At 39.2% G+C, this 19,603-nt stretch overlaps 1 protein-coding gene across 3 annotated transcripts; it reads left to right on the top strand.

The window, feature by feature from the left end:
* Nucleotides 1-14,966: 14,966 nt before the first annotated feature.
* On the top strand, nucleotides 14,967-19,372 carry fam163b (family with sequence similarity 163 member B). Of its 3 annotated transcripts, XM_079608450.1 has the most exons (4): nucleotides 14,967-14,998; nucleotides 15,865-15,977; nucleotides 17,626-17,741; nucleotides 17,831-19,217. In XM_079608450.1, exons 3-4 carry the CDS (start codon nucleotides 17,649-17,651, stop codon nucleotides 18,281-18,283), a joined length of 546 nt encoding a protein of 181 aa, XP_079464576.1. In that variant the 5' UTR covers nucleotides 14,967-14,998; nucleotides 15,865-15,977; nucleotides 17,626-17,648; the 3' UTR covers nucleotides 18,284-19,217. The 3 variants fall into 3 exon arrangements, with proteins under 3 accessions (XP_079464576.1, XP_079464574.1, XP_079464575.1); XM_079608448.1 differs by lacking the exon at nucleotides 14,967-14,998 and having other exon boundaries at nucleotides 15,754-15,977; nucleotides 17,831-19,372; XM_079608449.1 differs by lacking the exon at nucleotides 14,967-14,998 and having other exon boundaries at nucleotides 15,754-15,977; nucleotides 17,621-17,741; nucleotides 17,831-19,216.
* The last annotated feature ends 231 nt before the right edge of the window (nucleotides 19,373-19,603 follow it).

Genomic DNA, 19,603 nt, shown 5'->3' with positions numbered 1-19,603 from the left:
ACCAATAAATTCCAGCTTGTCAGCAAAACTCAGACTTGGAGCAGGGAGCAGGGCTTTCGTGAAAACTACAGATTAGGCTATACTTCCACATTTTTGTATCCAGCCCACGGAAAGTTGGATCAACTACGGGTTATTGACAAAACAATTATTGTAAGAGTAAGTTTATCATTGAAAATGGTATTGTACTTTGTCTGCTCTTTAAACAGCATTATGGAAAAATTGTAACACTATGGCAACAGCTTTCTCACCTGGCGTTTTGCTTTGGGCAGAACTGAAGGAATGGCAGTTTTTTTCGTTTTTTTTTTTTCCTGGATCCTTCATTGGAAACCAAAAATAACACCCCTGCTAAATGTTAACTCTTTGAATTCTTAAGACAATGCACAATGACAACATTATGACTAAAAGTGTGCTAAGTATTTCCTACTTCCTGTCACGAGTATGTTAGTTTCATTGAGTTTTGGTTTGGTTCTGTTCTGTTTGCCTGTGCTCCCGATCCTTGTTTGTTTCTATGGTTACTATTTTTACGTTACGCACCTGTCTCTAGTTCTGTTGGTTAGCCTCATTGTGTATTTAAGCCCTTGGTCAGTGTTTGGTTTCATCTTAGTTTAAATGTGGTTGTGCTATTCTGTTTTCTGGTTTATCTCCTAGATTAAATTTATTTATTTTTTACTGCGAAAATCAGGAAAGAACATGGTTTTACCTGCTGTGCACCTCCTTTTGCTGGAGCAAGAGGAGCGCTCTTCGAGAACCACACAAAGGACTTTCTAGATCTGCTTGCTCTGCGTATTTTTCTACACCAGCCTCAGCGAGTGGTCCAAGGCACCCTGCCCATTGATGATCCTCTGAGGAATTTCACCGCCTAAGTGGAGTGGATGCTGGTCTGCGCTGCAGAAGAATATGTCACCAGATCCAGTGCCGACACCTGAGCCGGTGAGTCATCGCTCTGCCTATGCTTCAGATTTCCAGGACTTTGGCTGCGCCACATCTCTCCACCCCTTTCGGCTCCATCAGGCTCCGCCTTCCTTTCGGGTCCGCCATAATCCTTGGTCTCACCAGCTGTGTGTCAGCCCTGGCTCCACCTCGACCACTCATCACCGTGGCTCCGCCTTGGCCTCCAGGACCTACGATGTCACCCGGTCTTTGTCTCCTCCGCTCCACCTGGGTCTCCAGCTCTCCTGGCTCCACCACTGCTGGTTGGATGTTTGACACCACCCTGGCTCCTCCCACCACCGCCATGGGCCTTCATTATGGCTGTGCTCCGGGTCGTCCCTTCCTCCAGCATCTCCTCCATGGTGGCTTCCTCTGTCAACCCTTCCTTGTTCACATCCTTCTGCAGCTCAATGAACACAGATTTGAATCAAAGTGTTTGAATTTTCCAGTGAGATTTCGTCAAAGGTTTAACATACACAGGTAAATCATCGTCATTTAGGAATAAGATTGCGTAGATGTTTAAATCAAGATTACGATCTTTTAATAAATTTGAGTGCAGCTCTACTATGTATAAAAATGTTAACTTAGTTCCTTAATTTATTGTTTCATCATGATTTACAATTGTAATTATTTAATATCTAAAGTAAAATATTGATTTGTGGGGAAGTTATGGGCTTTTTATTTTTCAACTGCTTTAAGGCCTTTTTAAGGCTATGTTTACACGGAAACGATCTGAAGAGAAAACGCAAAAGTGGCGTTGCGTTATCACTTTTTATTCTGCGTTTAGACGAGCGTTATGGGGGTAAATCTGCGTGCATATGGTGACGCAAAAGTGTGTGAAAATCGATGTACTGTAGTATGCACTCCAGGCGGCCAGGTGGCAATGTGAAGCACTGAAAGTGAAAGAGCCGCTGACACTGTTTTTCATGTTTAATACGGTAAAGCTGCTGCTTTAACCCTCGGTGCTCTTCGCGTGTCACTCAAAAATGACAGAATTTTTTTTGTGTGTGTCAATGAAATTAATGCTATATTTTAGTTTGATAATGTTTTGGTATTTTCCTGTACTGGCGCATGCCTGTGACATAAACGCGTACGCAGCGCATTCACTGTCTAGCAGACTTTTGCGTTTTTACCGTTTTTACCCTTTAGATGGTAACGAGATGGTAGAGCGTTTTTAAGATTTCCACTCTGGAGGGTGATTTCACTTTTTTGCGTTTTTTTTTCTCTCACTTTTTTGCCCCAAAAACGCCGTCGCCGTGTAAACGAAAGGCACATCCGCTAAAATATTTTTACGTTTTCACCCGCGAGCGTTCTCGTGTTAACAGGGCCTAAAAGTCAACAAAGACACTGATTTTCTTTTGATTTCATCTTTTAGCGGCGCCAATGATTTGTAGGAAAGCACATAGTATAAGCCCTTATTGGCCTTTGGTTATTTTTAAAAAGACAAGATACTGATTGAGAATAGAGGTTTTTGCAGAACAATTTCAATATTTGTGTTGATTTACAGTACATTGTGTGCTCAGTGTGTCATGGTAAAATGGGGGTTTTTACAGACATCTGGATAAGACCACATTGTCTGCTGGTATATTTACTGATCTGCTACCTCTTATCTCAGCCAAAATGACACTCACACAGGTGCCCAGGAGCAGGGCAAGCCATTCAGTCCTTTGAGTCAATATTTACCTCACACAACACAAGCAAATCCTAGAGGTGCTAACTTCACATCCAAGTCATTATCCCTTAGTGTCTTCCATCAGAGTCATATCTGGGTTTATTTCTGCAGACAAAACTCCATTTTCATCAGCCAGGAAGGGTCCAAAACAGTCCAAAATCACTGAGGAAATGAATTTACCCTTCAGGGACAGTTATGATTTACTGCAGATGCAGGCTGCCGGTAGTTTGCATGTGTTTGCATAAGGGGAGGGGTGGACAGGATAGTGCGAATCAACTGTTAAGATAGTGTGAGTTGCCTGCCAGGACGCATAGTAATAACAGATACGTCGTGTGGCAAGAGATGAGGGAGGAGTCCCTGAAGCACCCTCTATTTCTCACCTCAGGCAGGCCTTGAGACCTGTTCTTACACGCTAGCTGAGTTAAGGCTGTGGGGGGCTTAGGGCAGGTTGGGACAGATCTTCACTATTGCTCTAAATCTTAATGCACGTCTCTCTGGCTCACAGAGTTTACATCATCTTCTCTGAAGTATTGAGTTAGAAGTTAGTGTTTGACACTTTTCTTCCAACAGTGTAGTGAGACAGAGTGATATTTAGACCCTATATATATATTTAGGGAACATTATTGGTATTTCAAAAGTATGTATTTGATTTGGCTATATTTAAGGAAACGATATATACAACATTTTGCGACGTGCAAAAATTCAAATCTTTGGGATCAGTAAGATTTTATGAACATTTTTATTCAGCACTGATACATTAAATTAATGAAAAGTGACAGTAGATTTTACATTGTTCTAAAAAACAAAACAAAATCCTATTTCAAATAAATACAAAATTATTTTGAACTTTCTGTTCATCAAAGAAATCCTGAAAAAAAAATAGCATGGTTTTAACACACACACAAAAAGAATTAAGCAGCACAACTGTTTTCAACATTGATAATAATAAATGTTTGAGCAGTGAGCACTAATCGGCATATAAAAAATGATTTCTGAAGGTTCATGTGCCACATAAAACTGTAATGGATGATGAAAATTCAGCTTTGCCATCACAGAAATAAATTACATTTTAAAATATATTTAATTTGAAAACATCTTACCGATCCCAAACTTTTGAATGGTAGAGTGTGCCATTTACATCACTGTCTTGATCATAGACCATTACAGGCTGTAAGTGATTACAACACAGTTAAATAAAACCATGAAGTTCGAGTGTGTTAGTTGAATGTACAGTGAAGATGCATCCGGCTGGTGTTGTGAGGGAAGATATGGATTTATGGAGAGTGGCGCCATCATCTGGTGTAAAATGCATCACTAGTTAATAGAGAAGTTCTGCAATTAAAGATGATTTATAACTGAATGACAGTACACAGTCCTACACATCAAATTGGAAAAAACAAACAAAAAGATTTATTGTTATAAAGCATTTTTTTAATATTTTTTTTAAAGGACCATATTGGAAGCGGCTGCAAGCGGCATCCTTCTTCATTTTAGTGATAAAGTTATACTAGATAAGAAGATATTTTAAAGAATGTCGGTAAGCAGACAGTTGACGTTGACGGCACCCATTGACTTCCATAGTATAATTTTTTTCCTGCTAAAGAAGTCAGTGGGGTTCATCAACTGTCTGGTTACCAACATTCTTCAAAATATATATTTTTGGGGTTTAATCAGAAGAAAGAAACTTTCTGGAAAAGGTTTGGAACACCATGTCCATGAGGGTGAGTAAATGATGACAAAATTGTAATTGTCGGGTGAACTATCCCTGCATTCTTAAATAGGCCTACATTTCTGAGAAGTACATAAAGTAGCCTATATATTTTTTTGTGTTAATGTATAGGCCTACTAACAGCACACTCGAATGCACTTCTTTTTCGTAAGGACAATACTGTCTTAGCCTGCACAGCACTTCATGGTCAAATGATAGAAAAAACTGAGTGCCCACATACACTATAATAAACTTTGTAACCTGTAAGTTGAGAAAAACATATATAATGCGATGCCCTTACTGCCGTTCTAATGACAGAACAAATGTGTGACTCCGACAGTCACTGGTAATTCCATTTGAGCTTGTTTTTGGTTAAAAAACTTTTTCATATTATAATGACACAAGTGCCTGACCTTATATAAAGCCACAATATCAACCTTGTGTTGAAAAAAAAATAAAGTTTTTCCATTTCCTGAAAAGCACACTTTATTAAACTAATCTGTTCCATATATGAACAGCAGGGTGCGATATCACAGAATAATAAGCCTTTTGCTTAGAAAAAACTGAGTGGTGCAGGTATGACATCACTTTGTAAGCCAACATGAGAGCGAGTTGTGCATTTTAGCACTTCCAGTTCCATTGTCACGAAGTCAATGGGTTTTTTGAATGGGATTTTGGTTAAATGGCTGAAATGAGGTCTGTAGTGAACACAAGCTCAAGACACTTTCATGTTTTATTCTACGACATAAAATACATCAGTAATACACTAGTGATTTTTTTAAGATGTTAGTCTTGAAAAAGGCGATTGCTAAGTGGCTAATTGGGATTGAAGAGGCTGTCGAGGAGATTAAACGTCTTCACGCCGAACAGGTAAAAGCAGTCCACTTTAACAGTCTTGTTATGCTTATAACTGTGCTCTTATAATCTTTTCTAACTCAAAATGTTTTTAGATAAAACCTAAAAGAGTCGTTGAAGCTTATAGTGATGGTGACGTTGAAGTTGTGGGAATGTGGTGTTCATTTATAGCCCTTTAGCTTTTTACTTCTGGCGACTGCATTTAGGCTTCACAATTCATCAAAGTTGTGCTCATCTGTGAAAAATATATTGATGGACAAAACATTTGGGTTTTTGTCGAGGGAACCAGTGTGATGCTAACTGCTGATTGGCCTACAAAGTGATGACATACCTGCACCACTCTTTGCTGTGTGGTTTAAAGGGGAACTGAAACGAAATAGGAAGTAAAGGTGATATAACCGATGTGTTATCATTGTTATTTGTGGTAGGACACTTAAAACTGCTGAAGTAGTTACAAGGGGGGAAACAGTGATATTAGTTTGTTGTAGGGTGCAGCCATCTTGTACTTCAACAGTCTGTGACGTCACTGGAATGGTTGGCTATCTTGACAGCTCCAGCAAAATGGCATCTCAAGAGCATGTTCAAAAATTGTGATCTGTCCAACAAGCGAATATAACACCTTCGACTAAATATTGCTGGATATTCTGCATTTCACAAATCTTATTATGATTTATGTGTTACATGCACAAGGTTACAAAATGGTGTGAAGTGCGTTCACTGCTGTACTCCTTGATGTAGAGCTGGAATGAATTTAGAGAAATGTTAACATCATTAATGACATAAATCATGGTATAAAACTGCACAGTACCTATCACATTTGTAGCTGATGTGTAGGAGAGCTTTGCCATTCTGTCATTATTTACCTCATGTTGTTCGAAACCCATCTCACTTATTCTGTAACACATACATAAAAGCTTGTTCTCCAGTGAATCAGACCAAATGATTCATTGAAAAGAGCCGACTCAAAAGAATAGTTCGTTCATGAATCAGCTTCACATCTCTCATGAACTCTCATAACTGTGCCAAGGACAGCTAACTGAAGATTTCCAGTGAATAACTTATGGCAGAAGAAGGACAGGAGTCATGTGGACTATTTTTATGATACTTTTATGGTGCTTTTGTGTCCTTTTGGATACTTGAAAGCCTCATAAAAGCCACTGGGAATAAAGAGCCAAGGAATCAGAAGAGAAAAAGAGAAATACTGGATTCTGTAACCCAGTTTCCCAAGAAGACAGACCTTAATTAAAGAAGCATAAAGTTCAGAGCATAACTGCCAGTTCTCTTTATCCTTTCCTAGACCACTTCACGTGACTAAACTGCATTCAAGCTGACCAAAGAGCAATGTCAATTTATGTAATCTGATATTAGATATAATAATAATAGTATCATGAAATGGGTCTAGACTTACAGTATCTGAATGTCATTTACAGAAACTCCTCCTGACATACTGAGCGTTAACAGATCTTTGAAGTACTATATGGTTGATGGATGATCTGGTTTGAGATGGAAAGCCATGAGTGCTTTTTCAGCAAATGATTCTATACCTGCTGCATTTCTGAAGCGATAAATAAAAGATTGCTCTTGCGCTCCTTACAGATATGAAATGCTTCAGTAAATTGTCCCTCATGTGGAATAATGGTAAAGGTGTGCTCGGTATCACCCTGTTTCCTCTCTTCTCCTTTCTGAACAACTCAGTATCACTGGTATTGTGGTACTAATGCACATGTTTCCAATCTCCTAATGTTTAGAAGTCTTAGAAGTTACATTTATAGAATGATGAAGCAAAGAACATTATGTTTTTGTTTTTTTAGAATCTAAAATTATTTTTAATAATTTATATTTTTTGTGTTTTAAACCCTTTTTTGTACAGGACCATCTTTATCTGCATGGCACTGTAAAAAAATTGTTAGGAATTTACAGGAAAATCAATTTACAAACATGTATTTTGCAATAAATCACTGTAGTCAGAAATGTACGGTGAAATCACAAATGAGCAGAATGATGCTGACGCCACAGTAACTTACTGCTCTTGTTTTACTATGATTTTATGATTTACTATGATACTAGATTTACTGCTCTTGATTTACTATGATTCTTTAATCGTGCCTGTAAGAAATGTCTTTACCACTGTAATGGTTTTTAAGTCACCAATATGGTGATTAGTGTTCCATTTGCTTGGGATCTTGGAACCTCTGTATTCATATTTAAATTTCTGTTCTAGCCAAGTCAGAAATGTGACGAATACAAAACATATGTTAAAATGATGACAAGCTAGAATATGAAATAGATTAATTGATTATTACCATGATTACAAAGATGTTTTAGTATTATTTACACAGGAATATTTACCAATAACTTAATTCAAATTCATAATTGTTTGTAGATGGATCTTTCACAATAGTGAAGCAACTGATGAGATAGGTCTTTGAAAGATGAAATCCTCATTACCTAATGATGCACAGACATCAATACTTGACATACAAAACACAACAGTGGTGACACTCAATAAATAATAAAAAACACTTAAATAACACAGTAAAAACCAACATAAATCAAGAAACTCCACCGCATAATCTATTCACTTTATGCTGTATACCTTCAAAATACATATGCATTGTAAATACAGTATGATGTTGTTTGTTTACAGTAAATTGTGTTTTCCAATACTGTAAGCTCACAGTAAAAACATGTTTTTTTTGCACAACTGTGCTTTTTAGTGCAGTTAGATACAAGAAAAGACATACTGTGAAATTACTGTGAAAGTAATGCAATTATTAACCTGGAATATAGGCTACTGTAATTTCATACTAAAATGTTCCAAAATTACTTAAAAACACTTCAAATGTTAAGAAATTTAACCAAAAAATAATAATAATAAGGAAAGGAAAGGAAAAATGCTACAGTAAAATTCAAATTGGTTAACTGTAATTTACCATATCGTGAACAATGGTTTTAAAGAAAACAAATGAAATTTTATTTCTAAATGGTATAAATAATAATACCGGTATTATTAATAATAATAATAATTATTATTAAAAATCTATTTATATGCATGCAAACAATTTAAGATTATGAAAAATATAAAGTGTAAATAATACAGGGACCAAAATTACATGCTGTAATCTCTGAAATATCATATGTTTACAGAAAAGTTATTGCAACCACCACTGTCAGCTATTTTTTTTTAACCATAAATTAAATTTGACTTTTTAGTTAAACTTAAACCCTTTAGCGTAAGTTCTGCCGGGAAGACTCAATTGTTACGTCACTTATTACCTTCTCATCTATCCAATCGTGTTCTAATACTTGTAGTATAAAAGATCGGTACTTACACATGTCTGAGTTCGCAGATGCTGATACCTACATTCACCTCCATCATCCCTTGTCTTCAGGCAGCACGCCAAATAACTTTGTCATAATACTTGCTTGCTGGGCTGTTAATAAATGCATACTTGTTACGTTACTTTGCCTCCCGAGTCTTTCTGGTAGAACTAGTTAATCAGGTCTTCAGGGTTACAGGCGGATGTGTTTTCAGGATGATTCGGCATGGAAGTAAATTCTGTAGGTCCGTGGCTGCCCAGGACGGAAGTTAAAGGTCCATCGGTATGGCCTTTAATCAGTGCTAAATGACTGAACAGCTTATCATTGATTACAGACCCACAGTATCAATTGGGTTGCCCTAAGATTATGATTAGGCTCAAGATTTAAATCACAAACTAATAATTTTGGAATTCCAAAAAGATTTAATTTCAACTCAAAAAATGTCTGCAGACATGGCGTATTACTTTCAGTGTGGCTGGAGGTCACTTCTTCTTCTTCGGTGCACTTCAAGCTCTGTCTCTCCCACAGAAAAGTGACAAGGCTGCCTTGTTCCTCATCAAATATACATGCACTTTGTCTTCTAACACATTTGCATAGTGAAGCTGCAAAAATACCTTTCTCTGTTCTTGTGGGGCAGTCAAAATGAGTGGACCGCATAATCCACATCTAACAGAATTTGCTCAGCTGGCAGAGCAAATTACATCACTCAGTTTTTCCAAGAAAGCACATCATGTTTCAAAATTCTCTCGCTGTCTTTTTCTTCCTAAAGGATGTCCTGAAGCTCAGTAAGCATGAAATGATTTAATGAAAAGTTTCAGTCATCAAACACAGATCCTTACTATGGTTTTTCAAATTTTTCCATCTCAAAGATGATGGCACATTGTAAAAATGATAATGACAATAATGTCAGTAAGAAACATGCCACATACTTAATCACTGTTATGCGCATGACAGAATAGGTTCACTGAATATATTTAAAGTTCTGTCTTTGTTTCTATGATTGTAATGTATTAACTACCACTGATTCCCTATATGAAGCCCTTGACAAACTTAAATAGAGAAAATAACTGTTTCAACAGCATCATTATATATCACTACATCTCTCCACATGTTTCATGTAAACTGAGTCACATTCTGACCGTGTGTTCCTCTGAGCTGTTGGGTTAGTACATGACAAGTTGATTTAATTAACTAGCCATATGAACCTCCCTCTGGCTCATGTGGCTAAAGTTAATTAAATCAGCTTGTCGTGTATTGAAGAACAAGCATTGCTTTTGACAACATTAAGACTGAGACACTGACACAAACAAGTAAAATAAAAGAATAAAATAAAATGTATTTTAGTTATGTATGTAAATCAAATCTGTGGTAAACAGTATATGTGAGTTCATTGATTGATCACAGGATTATAAATAAGATAAGAAACAAGACTGTCAATACCAATCATACTCTCCATAAGTACTGAATAGACAAAGGAGGAACTGAAAGAGCAAGTGAAGGTTAAAATGAGTAAGAGAAATGGTGCAAGAAAAAGAGCAAAGATCTGGCGAGGAGAATAATGAGACTTGCATAAGATAAATATGTTTGTCATGTACTGCTCCGAGACACAAAGATTGAGGATCCAAACGCAGTATTTATTGAAAGGGGAATTTGCAATCAAAGTGCAAAAACAGGCCAAGGTCAAAACACAGGTGTAGATGTGTGTGTAGAGAAACTCACTGAAGAACTCAGGTCTGCTCTTTATTATTGTTCTCCAAAACTCTCTCTAGTTTTCCGTTTTCTCTCAGACCTCCTACGTCATCTCCTACGTCATCATCAACATACTCTACATCCCCCTTCTTAATGATGGGTATATGTATAACACAATCAAACCTTAGCTTTATCTGCTATATACACTCTAAAAAATGCTGGGTTGTTTCAACCCAATTTTGGGTAAAATATGGACAAACCCAGCCGTTGGGTTAAATTTTTACATTACATTTTTAATGTCCACATTACAATTTACATTACAATTTTAATGTTCCAACGTTTGGGTTTGTCCATATTTTACCCAAAATTGGGTTGAAACAACCCAGCATTTTTTGCACCAGGGCAGTAGAACCAGAAAACAGTGCACAACCTGACACAACCTTACCAAAAAACATTGCAAACAGAATACAACATTGTTCCAACCTATATATATATATATATATATATATATATATATATATAATATATATATAACAACCACAATAACAGGACTGCTGCAATATCGGTAGTGTGAACTTTCTACGCTTATGTTGTGTAGTCTTTGTACCAGCAACAACAACAGAGGCCCCAATCACCACTAGCAGTGAACCTCTGCTAGAACCCCAGCCTAGTGTTGAAGAGCCGCAAATAGAACAGGTGCAGAAACCACCTGCAGTTGTCACTTTAGGCTATCTTCTGACACCATGTAGATGTGTGTGTAGAGAAACTCACTGACCACTCATGTAGAACTCAGGTCTGCTCTTTCTCCAAAACTCTCTCTAGTTTTCCGCTTTCTCTCAGACCTCCTACGTCATCTCCTACGTCATCATCAACATACTCTACAACAGGCAAAGAATCCAAACATATACCAGGACAAGAACACAGGCAGACAGGGTAAATCCAAGAAACAGGCAACAGGGTCAAAACCAGGGTACATATAATCAAGTGTGATTACAAAACGTGAGTGCACAAAAATGCAGTATGCACACAAACAAGTCTTAGCAATAAATGAATGAGTTGACCAGGCTTATAGGTGAGCTAATGAGACACAGCTGACAGCAATCATGGATGATGAGTCCGGGCAGTGAGTTCTGGGAAATGTAGTCCATGTGTGAATGGCAATGAACAAGAGGGGACCAGAAGGGTGGATAACCAGGGCACTCCAGCAGGTGATTGTGACATAGCCCCCTTCCCAAGGAGAGGCTTCCAGACACTCCTAATGTGGTCAGAGAAGTCCAGGAGGGAGGCGGAGTGGAGGCAGACCTTGTTGCAGGGTGGAGGGTCAGGTCCATGGAATGGAAGAGAAACGTAAGACGGAGGAAGAGCAGGAAACCAATGTAGAGAAGGCAGGACATGTGGCCAGGGTGGCACAGGCTGAGCAGCAAGGGCTAAAGACCACCACTGCAGAGCAGAAGACCACCACAACAGTGTAGATGGGATTGAAGACCCCCACGACGGAGCAGAAGACCACCACAACAGCGTAGACGACCACGGCAGAGCAGGCAGCAGGCTGAAGCTCACCAAGGCGTAGTTAGTACCACCAAGGTGGAGCAGGCGGAGCCGATGTCAACCCCGTGGAGCCAAAGACCCCCAAGGCAGATCTGGTGAAACTGGAGACCACTATGGCAGATCAGGCGAAACTGAAACACAGAGCTCAGAGAGGTTAGGATTGGCCTCGAAGCAGACTGAAATCTCATGGACGACCTCCGTGGTCATATCAAGGAAGATAGGAAACTCTGGGACAACATTCATGCTCGCATCAGGACAGACAGGAAACTCAGGGACGACCTTTGTGGTCGCATCAGGGCAGACAGGAAGTGCATAGGCCTGAAGCAACACATGACTGAGCTCTGGCTGGATTGGGCTCTGGAGCAGACTCATGGGCTGAAACGGGCTCTGGAGCAGCCTCATGGGCTGGAGCGGGCTCTGGAGCAGACTCATGGGCTGAGGTGGGCTCTGGAGCAGACTCATGGGCTGAGGTGGGCTCTGGAGCAGACTCATGGGCTGAAACGGGCTCTGGAGCAGACTCATGGGCTGGGGCGGGCTCTGGAGCAGACTCATGGGCTGGGGCGGGCTCTGGAGCAGACTCATGGGCTGGAGCGGGCTCTGGAGCAGACTCATGGGCTGGAGCGGGCTCTGGAGCAGACTCATGGGCTGAGGCGGGCTCTGGAGCAGACTCATGGGCTGAAACGGGCTCTGGAGCAGCCTCATGGGCTGGAGCGGGCTCTGGGGCAGACTCATGGGCTGAGGTGGGCTCTGGAGCAGACTCATGGGCTGAAACGGGCTCTGGAGCAGACTCATGGGCTGGAGCGGGCTCTGGAGCAGACTCATGGGCTGGAGCGGGCTCTGGAGCAGACTCATGGCCTGGAGCGGGCTCTGGAGCAGACTCATGGGCTGAGGCGGGCTCTGGAGCAGACTCATGGGCTGAAACGGGCTCTGGAGCAGCCTCATGGGCTGGAGCGGGCTCTGGAGCAGACTCATGGGCTGAGGTGGGCTCTGGAGCAGACTCATGGGCTGAAACGGGCTCTGGAGCAGACTCATGGGCTGAGGCGGGCTCTGGAGCGGCCTCTGGAGCAGACTCATGGGCTGGGGCGGGCTCTGGAGCAGACTCATGGGCTGGAGTGGGCTCTGGAGCAGACTCATGGGCTGAGGCGGGCTCTGGAGCGGGCTCTGGAGCAGACTCATGGGCTGGGGCGGGCTCTGGAGCAGACTCATGGGCTGGGGCGGGCTCTGGAGCAGACTCATGGGCTGGGGCGGGCTCTGGAGCAGACTCATGGGCTGGAGAGGGCTCATTGACTAAAGAGTAGTAATAAAAAAAGGATAATAATTCATTACATTTATTTAGCGCTTTTCTCTGCACTCAAAGCGCTTTACATGAAAGGAGGAATCTCCTCAACCACCACCAATGTGTAGCTGGATACTACACATTGGTGGTGGTTGAGGAGATTCCTGGATGATGCGTCGGCAGCCATATTGCGCCAGAACGCCCATCACATACCAGCTTATTAGTGGAGAGGAGAGGAGTGATGAAGCCAATTAGTACATATATATGGGGATGATTAGGAGGCCATGATGGACAGAGGCCACTGGGCAAATTTGGCCAGGATGCAGGATGCCGTTACACCCCTACTCGTTTCGAAAGACATCCTGGGATTTTTTGTGACCACAGAGATTCAGGACCTCGGTTTAACATCTCATCCGAAGGATGGTGCTCTTTGACAGTATAACTTCCTGATCACTACACTGGGGCGTTAGGATCCACACAGACCACAGGGTGAGCACCCCCTACTGGCCTCACTAACACCTCTTCCAGCAGCAACCTGGTTTTCTCAGGAGGACTCCCATCCAGGTATTAACCAGGCTCAACCCTGCTTAGCTTCAGTGGGCAACCAGTCTTGGGCTACAGGGTGATATGGCTGCTGGCTGGCATACACAAAGAGTAGAGTGTGGTCCAAACACAAAATGGTCATTGCCGTAACAGGGAGTGCAAATGACAGTGGGACCACCTCTGAGACCCCCAGACTTGGTACCACTGCAGAGATGTCAGATGCTCGTACTGAAATTAGCAGTGTGTCCATTAAGGCAGGCCTAGGGACTGCCTTAATGACTTCATGTAAAACGTTCATGACGACCGGGAACATTGATGTGGCGCCCATGATGGCTGAAGACTCTGGCGTGGTATCCATGTTGTGGACAGGCTCTGGTGCAAGGACAACCGGACAGGAAGGTACTGAAAGTACAAGGCAAGCAACCATCAGGACTGGACATGTTGGCAATCGTGGTAGGCCAAGCTCCGCTTTATCTAATAAAAAACAATAATTACAATAAAGATGATAATTAAACTAATAAATCAACTTTACTTCTGCACCTTACCAACTGTATTTTTCCAGCAATGCTGTAGAACACATAAAGCATTTATTTTAATTTATGGTGCATTGAAATATCTGACAAGACATGAACTAACAAATAATTGGTCTGTTATTACAAAAATAAAATGTATTTTATTTTTCTGGTTTGATGCTGAATTTACATTTACTCAAGGAGTATTGTTTTTCTTTTTTTGGTTACACTTTATTTTTATGGTCCCTTTAGACATTGTGTTGACTGTAAGTTATTGCACCTACATGTCAACTAACTCTCATTAGAGTATTACTTGAGTATTACTAGACTGTCATGGGTAGGGATATGGGTTAGTAGAATAAGGGGTTAAGGGGGAATAGATGACATACTTGCAAAGTTACTTATAGAGTTGAATGTCTGTTGGGGGGGGGGGGGGTCAAAATAAAGTGTTAGCAGATATTAAGCAAACAGTCTACTAATACTCTAATGAGAGTTAGTATTACACTCAACAAAATGTCTAAAGGGCACCAAAATAAAGTGTTACCTTTCAGACTGATATTTGTCATGCAACTACACTATCATTGATGTCTCTCTACATACTGTACACGTGTCTATACAAACTCTGTGTATATTCATGCAATCAGTTTCGTTCAACATTTCACCCCAAATATTCCAGTGGATAGAAAGGCACGGATGTTCCGGTGGGAATTCTGAGAGCAGCTTTTGACACAGGAAAAGAAGAGAGGCAAAAGAGAAAAATAACCTTGCCTTATACACTGCATCTTTACTTATGAATTTATCATGACCATGTCCGTACAATACACTGGAATCTCAGCCTCTTTTAATATTTGAAGGTTTAATAATTCATATACTAAAATATGGTTTTCTTCACTCTCCAACTATCTCCTCTTAGCAGCACTCAAAGCGGTCCAACAGGAGGAACGGTAAGTCAGCGGCAGGAAAGAGTTTAAAGTGGGACTAAAAGTCAGAGTGAACGTTTGAGAGTGCGAGTGTGTGTTTGACAGAAAGAAAGGGGAAGTACTAGAACTGCACATTTTTGCCAAATAATTAGGTCACTTGCAACTTAAAATTTAATTAACTGGTAACAGTTTAGTTTATGCACTATTAACTAGCTCATCCATACTATGATTTTTTTACTGTTTATTAGTACTTATGCACATATAAATGCCTTTTTCTGCATGCATTCTACATCCCTTACCTAAACTTAACAACTACCTTACTAACTAATAAGTGTAATTATGAGTTTATTTAGGCACAAGTCATAGTTAATAGTGAGGATTTTATGCTAATCTAAAGTGTGACCATTAGCCAACCTGTAATCTACATTTTTTCACACTTTGCATCTGCAACTTAAAGGAGCAATTTGCTAGAATCACAAGAATAACACTCTATAGAGCATGTATGATGCCATTGTTTACACATTCTCTGTAGGCATCAGAGTAAAGTAATATGGGCCCAAGTAGCCTATAAATCTCAAAAGGATATATCTTGTCCACTATTAAACAAACAGTCTGCAGCTACAGAAAAGTCCAAATTCATTTTTAAAGTATGCTGCAAGCGATATTTACCATACAAAATACGTACTTTTAATAAGGTTTAGGCAATATCATTGGAATCGCCGCCTGCGCTTCACTCTATAGTGAATAATCGTGTGATCAGTGGGGAGAGGTTGACACACACACTGAGATGTGGGACGTGACTCCAGCGGACGCTCTTCTCACAGCTCTCAGTGCTCGTAAAGTCATCGACTACATGTTCAGTGATATTTTTTCATATCTGTTTATTATAGAAAGTTTATTCCGTCTGGACATGTGACCTCGTAAAAGCGATTTCTGTGGTAGTTTGTGGGTAAATTCGCCGGATGCGTTGGACAAGTGCCATATGTTCTGTAGATACCATAATGTGAGTATACAATACATCTTCTGAGTAAATACAGTTTAAGTTGTATTTATGTGACAATTATATTATAAAAATGTCAAAAAATGAGTATGTTAATAATAATATTCTTATTATGAATGGCTTAAATGATTATCGACAGAAAAATATCGTTCAGAAAATCAAGAGATTATTCATTTACAAGATAGGCTATGGTATTTAGTTCACATTTGATACTTTGAAATTGATAAATGAATTGAGTTCATAGATTATTGTAATTTGGATGAAGTTGTTACTATTTTATATTTCTTCTGTTAAGTCTGAATTGTATATGATTGTATAGAATGATGTAATTAAAATGATCCTAGCTCTATTTGTTGTCAGACCTGAGGAAAATATTTTCGCGTTAATGTTACAGTTAAAGTTAAATATTTCTAAAGTAGGCTACCTTAGACATCGTGTGTTGTTGGTTGTTAACAGATGATGACCTTTAGATTTAGTTATATAAAGCTTTGCCAGTCATTTGTGCAAATGGGTGAGTTTATTTGGGCTTGAATGAGTCTCTGGCCTGAGGTAGTCCAAATCCAAATACTGTCATCAAATCTAAAAGTCTTATTGAGGGGCCCTTTCTGATTCACTTGTGTCAAGTTGTACCTTCATTTCCATTTTACATAATCAGAGACAGGATTATTTGTAACATTAAACATCGACTGACTAATTTTGTGGTCTAATTATGATTGAATAACCTGAGCTTTGTAAATATCTTTGGACTGCATAAGTCATCCCTCAGACATCCTGCACATTGTGCAAATGTGTTTGGAAAAGCCATTTAATGCATCATTGATCCGTTTATTATTCCACTGCTGTAGCATGTGTTTGGACATTTTTTCATAATTACTGAATTCATAATCAAAGAGCATGAAATAGGCATTGGATATACATGTAATTTCAACAAATAGATAATAGAGAGAGAAGTAATGCTTTAGGTTCATAGTTCTAGACAGATATGTGCTGATATTTGAGCACATATTGTAAGATTATAATGTTCTGTTAAAATAATATTAGCGAATAAATATATATAACATTTTGGAGTTGGTACATTTTTTTAAGTTTGAAAGAAGTCTCTTCTGCTCACCAAGGCTGAATTTATTGATCAAAAATTGCAGTAAAAACAGCAATATTGTGAAATATTATTACAATGTAAAATATATTTAAAATATAATACATTTAAAATAAAATATTATATATATTTTTAAATATAATTGATCCATTTAATGTCCATTTTTAGCATCATTACTCGAGTTTTCAGTGTCACATGATCCTTCAGAAATCATTCTAATATACTGATTTGCTGCTCAGGAAACATTTCTTATTATTATAATGTTGAAAACAGTTGTGCCTACTTAATATTTTTGTGGAAACCGTGAGACTTTTCCCCCAGCATTTATTTAAAAAAAAAATTTTTTGCTAAATAAATGTATTATTATTATTTTTTCGGAAAAAAAATCATACTGACCCCAAACTTTTGAAAGGTAGTATTGATTAACATACACTAGCGATTTGTACTGTATATATATGTCAGTCTTTAAAATAAGCAAGGCAGTCCTCCTCCCCCACCCCCCCAAAAAAATCTATTTTCTTTGTGTCTCTGTTTTTTGTCTTTATGGTAGCCCAGTTTGTTGATGGAGAGGATTTCGAATGACAGCCGGCACAGTGGTCATCACAGGTGGAATTTTAGCTGCAGTCATCTTGCTAACTATTGTCACAGTTTTGTGTTACTGTAGGCTGCAGGTAATCCTCCTCTACTGCTTGTCTCAATAGTAACTCCCTCTTCTCTCCTATCTTACGTACTGAGTGTGACGTCTCACTCTGCCCATTAGTATTACTGCTGTAGAAGAGAAGAGTCGGAGGAGGGGGAGGAGGAGGCTGACGTCCCCAAGTCATCGCCAAGTCCACCGCGCCAACCGAGTCCACCCGAGAGTCCACTGAGTCTTCGACATTTCCCCGAATACGCATCCTCCAATCAGCTGCTAATGACTGCAGAGCCTTTAGAGCCCAATGGACCAGTCAGCTACCCTCAGTACACCCCGCGCATGCCTAACAAGCCGCCCCGCTCGTACACTTTCTGCCCCTCCTGCTCGGGGTATCTGCCGCTGTACATGAGCCCACAGGAGAGTCTGCGCAATGGAGGTGGCAGGATCAGCTACAGGACTCTACAGCAGGAGGAATTAGACCTGCCAACGGATACGCCCAGCTTCCACAAACTCAACCTCATCCGCTCGGTCACCATGCAGGAAGTGCTGACTCATCACAGCATCAGCACGGATGTGTAGCACCTCGCATTCACCTCAAATATTGTGTGGTTCTCATTTGTTATGCTGCTTTCTGTAGCCAGTGCTCCATTTTATTTCATTTGATCCAATACATCAACTTTTTATTGATTTATTTGTCAGGATAGTCATGTGCACTGTAAAGAAAACACAAATAATTGCCGATAAGGCAATTATTGTTAAGTTTACTGACATTTCATTTAACTCCTAAAAGAAAAGGTTCTATTTAGAACCTTAAAGGGTTCTCTGCAAGAACCTTTTTTTTATAAATAACGGGTTCTTTAACATTGACTCAAGAACTCTAGGGATATGGATACAGAACCTCACTGACCTTTTTTTCCTAAAGTGTAAAACACAATGTGTAATTCAAAATGCAGGTAAAGCACCTGTGAAAAATAAATTCAAAATTCCCTCCTATTAACACAGTACATTGTGTCCTATTTTTACAGACTTTTCTTAGACTGGGTAATAAAAGCATTTGCTTTATTATTCCTATGTTCCACTCTTCATATGCAACTTATTAATAGGGCTTTTTATTGGCATGAGAACTGGAGAGTAAAATTTTGATATCTTTGATATTGTTTCACATTAATTTGTCTATCACAGATATTTACTGCTGTACTGAAATATACGATTAAAAGATATATATGGTTGGTATGATTTGGTATGACTAAACTGAAAATGGTGCGGATGTACAAGTTGTGAAATGATAATATCACCTGCTGTCATAGTTTTACATAGGAACGTGAATTTGTGTCTTTTGTGTAATCTATTTAATTGGCTGATTTTATAATTGTCTGCATTCTCATCTTTGTGTGTAGTGCCACTCACTTTGCATTGATTTTGATCCAAATGAACTATGAAGTCACCAGAATTATGATCTGTTATTGTATTTTACTTTTTCGTTTGTTAATAAATGCGAGATTTGTTAATATTAACAGTTGTTGTGTGACAATTTAATACGCTCTTATGATGTCATGAACATATTTAACTGCACATGCTTATTGCTGGCCAACAGGTGGCAACAGTTTCTGTGCATGAAAAAAGGGTCTATCCATACTTTGGTAAATTAAAAACATTAAACGAGACGACAAACTGTGTGTCTGTCTGTGTATGATGGCAATTTTTTGCAGATTAATCTTAATGAAAATTACTGCTGTTTTTGACTCCCTAAAACTGCTGAAATGTTTTGTAATCTTTATCAACTTATATATAAAAGTAATTTACACTGGGGTAATGTTAATTAAAACCATAAAATAAACATTACCAAAATTATATATATATATATATATATATATTATTAAATTTTTCCATTTAGTTTAA

Source organism: Phoxinus phoxinus (genome assembly GCF_949152265.1).
Source record: "Phoxinus phoxinus genome assembly, chromosome: 3".
Lineage (NCBI taxonomy): Eukaryota > Metazoa > Chordata > Actinopteri > Cypriniformes > Leuciscidae > Phoxinus > Phoxinus phoxinus.
Note: the sequence above shows the minus strand (reverse complement) of the source record. Positions and strands in the feature narration are given on the sequence as shown.

What these genes read in the sequence shown, in the direction of transcription:
- fam163b (XM_079608448.1), top strand. Translation starts at nt 17,649, where the DNA reads ATGACAGCCGGCACAGTGGTCATCACAGGTGGAATTTTAGCTGCAGTC. An exon ending in TGTGTTACTGTAGGCTGCAG is followed by an intron (nt 17,742 to 17,830) that starts GTAATCCTCCTC and finishes TCTGCCCATTAG; the next exon opens with TATTACTGCTGTAGAAGAGA.